The sequence below is a fragment of the Salmo salar genome, chromosome 12 (genome assembly GCF_965601325.2).
Source record: "Salmo salar chromosome 12, fSalSal1, whole genome shotgun sequence".
Taxonomy (NCBI): Eukaryota; Metazoa; Chordata; class Actinopteri; order Salmoniformes; family Salmonidae; genus Salmo; species Salmo salar.
The window spans coordinates 15,689,845-15,699,281 of NC_138302.1; the positions used below are offsets into that span (position 1 = coordinate 15,689,845).

The window sequence follows — 9,437 nt, forward strand, 5'->3', positions numbered from 1 at the left end:
GAGTCCCATAGGGCGGCGCACAATTGGCCCAGCGTTGTCTGGGTTTGGCCGTCATTGTAAAAACGAAGCTGTTCTTAATTGACATGCCTAATTAAATGAAGACTTTTACTTCACTACATTCCTAAAGAAAATGATGTACTTTTTACTCCGTACATTTTCCCTGATACCCAAAACTATTGTTTACATTTTGAATGCTTACCAGGACACGACAATAGTTTAATTCACACACTTATCAAGAGAACATCCCTACTGCATCTGATCTGGCCGACTCACTAAACACATGCTTCGTTTGTAAATGATGTCTGAGTGTTGGAGAGTGTCCCTGGTTATCTGTGAATTAATAAAGAACAACAAAAAGGTGCCATCTGGTTTGCTTTACTTTTTTACTTTTCATACCGTAGTATATTTTAGCAATTACATTTACTTTAGATACTGAAGTATATTTTAAACCATTAACTTTTAGACTTTTACTCAAGTAGTATTTTACTGGGTGACTTTCACTTATACTTGAGTCATTTTCTATTAAGGTATCTACTTTTACTCATGAATGTGCTGGCAGAGAGGCTCCAGTTCGCCGCCCCTGGTACTCGCCTGGACTGGTCATTTCAGTAGGATGGCTGTTTATCTAGTTTCCATTGTATGTTTTATAATACTTTCTGTTTCAGTTGTGTTTTTCCTTTGTCGTTTCCATTGTGTTTTATAAAATACTTAGTACACCTGATTCTATTTGTCAACTAAACATCAAGCCCTCATTGAGTTGAATCAGGTGAGTTTGTCCGGGGCTACAACAACAATATGTACTGTTGGGGGACTGGAGTTGGGAAACACTGATGTAAGGAAACAGACACGTTTCAATCTTGTCAATAGGCCATCTTTTTAAACTCCCAAATTAACAAACTAAGTAGGGCAGTACAAGACACACAACCAGCTTTCTGGATCAGCCCAGTTCTTCTAGAATGCTCCACAGATAGACAGTCATCAAACCATTGTTGTCTAGGCCCAAATCACCATATGAGTCTAGGACCCTGAGATGGGCCGTTAATCATCACTTTTCTGTAAATCGAGGTTAGTGACCCAACCCTGGCAGTCTCCAATGAATTGATGTGTGTCCAATTGACTTGAGTGGTTTGCTATTATTCTATACATTTAATGTAAATAAATTGTAAATGGACACTCAAAACCGGTTCAGGATAATTTGACAACACAATTCTCCCATTCCATTCGTGCATGTACATAATGTATTTCAGCAGATTTCGTGCGTTTTTTTGTGGTTTAATTCGTGAGAAAAGACAAGAATTTAAACACGATAGCCAATTTTTTCTTCATTATTGAACGTTATGAATATACCTTAATGTTGTATTTATTTAATCCCGTTTTATAAATGGTGTTTGTATTGCTATATATACTGTTTTCGAAGTTTCTGAGCAGACTTTCTGAACAGAATTTGTGGGAAAAGACACAAATTTATGTGCGACTTAATTCGTGGGAAAACCATTTTTATTAATTCCAATGCTGTTTTCTATGATTGATTTCGCTTAATACTTTGGGATACTGGTGCACTTGTAGTCAGAAAGGCCTTTTTTTCGTGAAGGCAACAGTACACGATATTCTTCATAACGCATTTCATATTTCGTGAGCCTAAATCACACAGTTTTCTTCATAATGCATTTAGTACCAGTTAAACAGGTTAATGTAGAATAATAAATTATGTTGGTTTACACTTATGGCTCTTCCAAGGCCGTTTTATGATGATTTTTACGGTGTCAATCATGTCAGCGAGTCAGAAATGTCCGTTTCCTAGTAACGACTAGCACTTGAATGCTGTATTATGCTGGCTTCATATTCTCCTGGGACACTGGAAAATGGGAAGTCGTAACTCCGACATAATTGTGTTCAAGTTCTTTTCAAGTCGGAACAATTCTTAAACCAATAGATTTGCAACAACATTTTCTTCGTTTCACACTGTAATTCAAAATTTGAGGTATGAATGTCCTCCTTTAACCAATGCTCTATAATTAACAATGTCTACACTGTATTTCTGATCAATTTGATGTTATTTTAATGGACCATTTTTTGGCCTTTTCTTTCAAAAACAAGGACATTTCTAAATGACCCCAAACTTTTGAACAGCAGTGTAATGACTTATCTAGGATCAACTTTCTCTCCCCAAGCCGACCAGAAAATAATGAAAAACTGACCCAAGATCAGTACTGTACATAGGCAACTTTCAACCCAATGTAATGCAGAGCGCCTTCCAGCTCGTCAACACAATCTGCTGCAGGGGAGGTTACTTTCTGCGTTGTTCGGCATATCAAATCAAATAAATCACATTTTATTGGTCACATACACATATTTATCAGATGTTATTGTGGGTGTAGAGAAATGCTTGTGTTCCTGGCTCCAACAGTGCAGTAGTATCTAACTATTCACAACAATACACACAAATCTAAGTAAAATAATGTAATTAAGAAATATGTACACATTAGATCGAACAATGTCGGGAGTGACATTGACAAAAAATACAGTAGAATAGAATACAGTACATATGATATGAGTAAAGCAGTATGTAAGCATTATTTAAACATTAAAGTGGCCAGTGATTCCAAGTCTGGTGCAGCAGCCACTAAAGTGCAGGGTTGTGTAACCGGGTGGGAGCCTGCTAGTGATGGCTGTTTAACAGTCTGATGGCCTTGAGATAGAAGCTGTTTTTCAGTCTCTCGGTTCCAGCTTTGATGCACCTGTACTGACCTCGCCTTCTGGATGATAGCAGGGCGAACAGGCAGTGGCTCGAGTGGTTGTTGTCCTTGATGATATTTTTGTCCTTCCTGTGACATCAGGTGCTGTAGGTGTCATGGAGGGCAGGTAGTTTGCCCCTGGTGATGTGTTGGGCAGACCGTACCCCCCTCTGGAGAGCCCTGCGGTTGCGGAAAGTGCACTTGCCTAATCAGGTGGTGATACAGCCCGACAGGATGCTCTCAATTGTGCATCTGTAAAAGTTTGTGAGGGTTTTAGGAGCGAAGCTACATTTATTCAGCCTCCTGAGGTTAAGGAGGCGCTGTTGCACCTTCTTCACCACACTGTCTGTGTGGGTGGACCATTTCAGATTGTTAGTGATGTGTACGCCGAGGAACTTGAAGCTTTCCACCTTCTCCACTGCTGTCCCGTCGATATGGATATGGGGCTGCTCCCTCTGCTGTTTCCTGAAGTCCACGATCAGCTCCTTTGTTTTGTTGATATTGAGTGAGAGGTTATTTTCCTGGCACCACACTTCCAGGGCCCTCACCTCAACCCTGTAGGCCGTCTTGTCATTGTTGGTAATCAGGCCTACTACTGTTGTGTCCGCAAACTTGATGATTGAGTTGGAGGCGTGCATGGCCACGCAGTCATGGGTGAACAGGGAGTACAGGAGGGAGCTGAGGACGCACCCTTGTGGGAACCCTGTGACGAGGATCAGCGAAGTGGAGGTGTTGTTTCCTACCTTCCACAACTGGGGGCGGCCTGTCAGGAAGTCCAGGACCCAGTTGCACAGGGCGGGGTTCAGACCCAGGGCCCCGAGCTTAACGATGAGCTTAGAGGGTACTATGGTGTTGAATGCTGAGCTATAGTCAATGAAAAGCATTCTTACATAGTTATTCCTCTTGTCCTGATGGGATAAGGCAGTGTGCAGTGAGATAGCGAGTGCATCGTCTGTGGAAGGAGACGCGTTCTGTCTCCTAGAGATGAACGTACTTTGGTGTGAAAAGGGCAAATCAATCACAGAACAACAGTAAAGGACCTTGTGAAAATGCTGGAGGAAACAGGTACAAAAGTATCTATATCCACAGTAAAACGAGTCCTACAGTGGGGGAAAAAAGTATTTGATACCCTACTGATTTTGTACGTTTGCCCACTGATAAAGAAAGGATCAGTCTATAATTTTAATGGTAGGTTTATTTGAACAGTGAGAGACAGAATAACAACAAAACAAATCCAGAAAAACGCATGTCTAAAATGTTATAAATTGATTAGCATTTTAATGAGGGAAATAAGTATTTGACCCCCTCTCAATCAGAAAGATTTCTGGCTCCCAGGTGTCTTTTATACAGGTAAAGAGCTCCTAACCGCAGCTTGTTACCTGTAAAAAAGACATCTGTCCACAGAAGCAATCAATCAATCAGATTCAAAACTCTCCACCATGTCCAAGACCAAAGAGCTCTCCAAGGATGTCAGGGACAAGATTGTAGACAAACACAAGGCTGGAATGGGCTACAAGACCATCGCCAAGCAGCTTGGTGAGAAGGTGACAACATTTGGTGCGATTATTCGCAAATGGAAGAAACACAAAAGAACTGTCAATATCCCTCGGCCTGGGGCTCCATGCAAGATCTCACCTCGTGGGGTTGCAATGATCATGAGAACGGTGAGGAATCAATCCCTGAACTACACGGGAGGATCTTGTCAATGATCTCAAGGCAGCTGGGACCATAGTCCCCAAGAAAACAATTGGTAACACACTACGCCGTGAAGGACTGAAATCCTGCAGCTGCCGCAAGGTCCCCCTGCTCAAGAATACATATACATGCCCGTCTGAAGTTTGAAAATTAACATCTGAATGATTCAGATGACAGCTGGTGAAAGTGTTGTGGTCAGATGAGACCAAAATGGAGCTCTTTGGCATCAACTCAACTCGCCGTGTTTGGAGGAGTAGGAATGCTGCCTATCACCCCAAGAACACCATCTCCACCGTCAAACATGGAGGTGGAAACATTATGCTTTGGGGGTGTTTTTCTGCTAAGGGGACAGGACAACGTCACTGCATCAAAGGGACGATGGACGGGGCCATGTACCGTCAAATCTTGGGTGAGAACATCCCTCCCTCAGCCAGGCTCATTGAAAATGGGTCGTGGATGGTTATTCCAGCATGACAATGACCCAAAACACACGGGCAAGGCAACAAAGGAGTGGCTCAAGAAGAAGCACATTAAGGTCCTGGAGTGGCCTAGCCAGTCTCCAGACCTTAATCCCATAGAAAATCTGTGAAGGGAGCTGAAGGTTCGAGTTGCCAAACGTAAGCCTCGAAACCTTAATGACTTGGAGAAGATCTGCAAAGAGGTGTGGGACAAAATCCCTCCTGAGATGTGTGCAAACCTGGTGGCCAACTACAAGAAACGTCTGACCTCTGTGATTGCCAACAAGGGTTTTGCCACCAAGTACTAAGTCATGTTTTGCAGAGGGGTCAAATACTTATTTCCCTCATTAAAATGCTAATAATTTTATAACATTTTTGACATGTGTTTTTCTGGATTTTTTTGTTGTTATTCTGTCTCTCACTGTTCAAATAAACCCACCATTAAAATTATAGACTGATCATTTCTTTGTAAGTGGGCAAACGTACAAAATCAGCAGGGGATCAAATACTTTTTTCCACCACTGTATATCGACATAACCTGAAAGACATCTCAGCAAGGAAGAAGCCACTGCTCCAAAACCTCCATAAAAAAAGCCAGACTACGGTTTGCAACTGCACATGAGGACAAAGATCGTACTTTTTGGAGAAATGTCCTCTGGTCTGATGAAACAAAAATAGAACTGTTTGGCCATAATGGCCATTGTTATGTTTGGAGGGAAAAGGGGGAGGCTTGCAAGCCGAAAAACACCATCCCAACCGTGAAGCATGGGGGTGGCAGCATCATGTTATGGGGGTGCTTTGCTGCAGGAGGACTGGTGCATTTCACAAAATAGATGGCATCACGAGGAAGGGAAATTATCTGGATATATTGAAGCAACATCTCAAGACATCAGTCAGGAAGTTAAAGCTTCGTCGCAAACGGGTCTTCCAAATGGACATTGACCCCAAGCATACTTCCAAAGTTGTGGCAAAATGGCTTAAGGACAACAAAGTCAAGGTAGTGGAGTGGCCATCACAAAGCCCTGACCTCAATCCCATTGAAAATTTGTGGGCAGAACTGAAAAGGCGTGTGCGAGCAAGGAGGCCTACAAACCTGACTCAGTTACACCAGCTCTGTTATGAGGAATGGGCCAAAATTCACTCGCCAAAATTCACCAAGCTTGTGGAAGGCTACCCGAAACGTTTGACCCAAGTTAAACAATTTAAAGGCAATGCTACCAAATACTAATTGAGTGTATGTAAACATCTGACCCGCTGGGAATGTGATGAAAGAAATAAAAGCTGACATAAATCATTCTCGCTACTATTAATCTGACATTTCACATTCTTAAAATAAAGTGGTGATCCTAACTGACCTAAAACAGGGATTTTTTACTAGGATTAAATGTCAGGAATTGTGAAAAACTGAGTTTAAATGTATTTGGCTAAGGTGTATGTAAACTTCAGACTTCAACTGTATACACAGACATGGAATCACTGGCCACTTTAATAATGGAAAAATAATCACTTTAATAATGTTTACATATTGCTTTACTCATCTCATATGTATATACTAAATTATATTCTACTGTATTTAAGTCAATGCCACTCTGACATTGCTCGTCCTAATATTTATATATTTCTTCATTCCATTATTTTAATTTTAGATTTGTGTGTATTGCTGTGAATAGTTAGATACTACTGCACTGTTGGAGCCAGGAACACAAGCATTTCACTACACCCGCAATAACATCTGATAAATATGTGTATGTGACACAATAAAATGTGATTTATAGAACTGCATTATTATTATAACGTTGTGTCCATATAACTTCACACACTTTCAGTTCAAATCTGGGTTGATACTTTTCATCTTTCTTCAATTCGATGGATTTCAACCTAACTTTATTGATCCCCCCCCCAAAGGGAAAATCATTATTGGTGATTGAGGTAATCAGAAGGACTTTTGTATAGATTGTTGCTTGTGTATTTATTTGACTGTAACTAAATTCCTCCCTCTCCCCATTCCTCTAATCCCGGTATTCCCCTCCGTCCCACATCGCTCTCTCCAAACCCCGATTACCCCAACTCCCGTCCCCGTCCCGTCCCTGCCTGGACTGGTCATTTCAGTAGGATGCCTGTTTATGTCGTTTCCATTGTATGTTTTATAATATTGTCTGTTTCAGTTGTTGTTCCTTTGTCACTTCCATTGTGTTATAAAATCGTTTTGGTAGTAGTGAACAGCAAGGACGTCGAAGCATAGTGAACAACAAGGAAGTTCACTGTATATAGACTTTTTTTCTATTGTGTTATCTTGGCCAGGTCGCAGTTGTAAATGAGAACTTGTTCTCAACTGGCCTACCTGGTTAAATAAAGGTGAAATAAATAAATATTAAAAAAAGAAAAAAAGCAGTTTTGAATTTTAACAGTTATTTTACTGATATTTTCTTATTACAATTGGCTATTATCAAACAGCTTCATATAACTAAGAATTATAATCTAAGTCCTATCCATTTAGATCCTAGAATAGATTAAACAGTTATATTTGAAGTTTTTAATATTGTTGAGTAGTAAAATTTTATCCCAAATAGTTGATCTTCTAAAATTGCCAATTTAGCAGTTGTCAGTGTGAAACCATTTGATTGGCTGTTGTCACGAGCCACGGACTCCGCACAACGCCATCTGATTGGCTGTTTAACAAAACACTGACAGGTTAAAACGTGAACGTTGTCAAATTTGCCTTCAGTTGAGTTGTCAGTTTAGACCCAGCGTTCTTTATTCTGGTACATTCTGATCGTTATCAAACACTAGTCTGTTGGGATATAAAAAATACAAGTGATCGTATGAACGCTATGATTTGTCAACTCCAACTACCACCTTACATGGAGTCCGAAAACAAGAGTTTCCAACCGTGGCGGGACTACATGAAGCTAGCTGACCTAGTGCGGGAGATGCAGTTAGGCAAGTTCACCCCAGAACCGTTAACCGTTGAGGGTCATGACTCCGGGATATGCTCGACCATGGTGGAATTTGAAGAGTTCCCGCCGCGAGCCTTGCTGTCACCGATAACACCTGTGGCGACACCACCACTATGGCAGGAAATGGAACCCCTGGATTCCGAAATCGTCCTCTTGCATGAAGACGCTCCTTTATGGCCGAGCAGCACCGAGGGTCCCGAGCCCCCTACAGCAGCGTCCAGATCCCCCGCGGGCACCCGGGGCCAGAGTGGGAGAAACACGCCGGAGGAGGTGCCATCACCTGAGCGAAAGTTCTGCAGCTTCTGCAAATACAACGGGGAGTCTGAGTCTGTGTATTCCTCCCACAACCTCAAGGACCAGGATGGGGACATGATGTGCCTGTACCTGCGGCTGTATGTCTGCCCTCTCTGCGGGGTCACCGGGGCCCAAGCCGCCACCAAGCACCATTGTCCCCTGGTCGAAACCACCTACAGCTCTGTCTATGTCATGTCCAGTGGTGTAAAGTACTTTGTTGAAATACTTGAAAGTACTACTTAAGTAGTTTTTGGAGGATCTGTACTTTCCTTGGGCTTCCGAGTGGCGCAGCGGTCTAAGGCACTGCATCTCAGTGCTTGAGGTGTCACTACAGACACCGGGGTTCGAATCCAGGCTGTATCAGAACCGGCCGTGATTGGGAGTCCCATAGGGCGGCGCACAATTGGCCCGGGTTTGGCCGTCATTGTAAAAACGAAGTTGTTCTTAATTGACATGCCTAATTAAATGAAGACTTTTACTTCACTACATTCCTAAAGAAAATGAGGTACTTTTTACTCCGTACATTTTCCCTGATACCCAAAACTATTGTTTACATTTTGAATGCTTACCAGGACACGACAATAGTTTAATTCACACTTATCAAGAGAACATCCCTACTGCATCTGATCTGGCCGACTCACTAAACACATGCTTCGTTTGTAAATGATGTCTGAGTGTTGGAGAGTGTCCCTGGTTATCTGTGAATTAATAAAGAACAACAAAAAGGTGCCATCTGGTTTGCTTTACTTTTTTACTTTTCATACCGTAGTATATTTTAGCAATTACATTTACTTTAGATACTGAAGTATATTTTAAACCATTAACTTTTAGACTTTTACTCAAGTAGTATTTTACTGGGTGACTTTCACTTATACTTGAGTCATTTTCTATTAAGGTATCTACTTTTACTCATGAATGTGCTGGCAGAGAGGCTCCAGTTCGCCGCCCCTGGTACTCGCCTGGACTGGTCATTTCAGTAGGATGGCTGTTTATCTAGTTTCCATTGTATGTTTTATAATACTTTCTGTTTCAGTTGTGTTTTTCCTTTGTCGTTTCCATTGTGTTTTATAAAATACTTAGTACACCTGATTCTATTTGTCAACTAAACATCAAGCCCTCATTGAGTTGAATCAGGTGAGTTTGTCCGGGGCTACAACAACAATATGTACTGTTGGGGGACTGGAGTTGGGAAACACTGATGTAAGGAAACAGACACGTTTCAATCTTGTCAATAGGCCATCTTTTTAAACTCCCAAATTAACAAACTAAGTAGGGCAGTACAAGACACACAACCAGCT

The 9,437-nt window shown here is 41.6% G+C and overlaps 1 protein-coding gene across 1 annotated transcript; it reads left to right on the forward strand.

Annotated features, from left to right (window-relative positions):
• The first annotated feature begins 7,665 nt into the window (after positions 1-7,665).
• Positions 7,666-8,382, forward strand: LOC145859354 (nanos homolog 3-like). Its single transcript, XM_082958414.1, has one exon. The coding sequence runs from the start codon at positions 7,711-7,713 to the stop codon at positions 8,380-8,382; it is 672 nt and encodes a 223-aa protein (XP_082814540.1). The 5' UTR covers positions 7,666-7,710.
• The last annotated feature ends 1,055 nt before the right edge of the window (positions 8,383-9,437 follow it).

Bases quoted from the DNA above. Each gene is read 5' to 3' on its own strand.
- LOC145859354 (XM_082958414.1), top strand. From the start codon at position 7,711: ATGAACGCTATGATTTGTCAACTCCAACTACCACCTTACATGGAGTCC.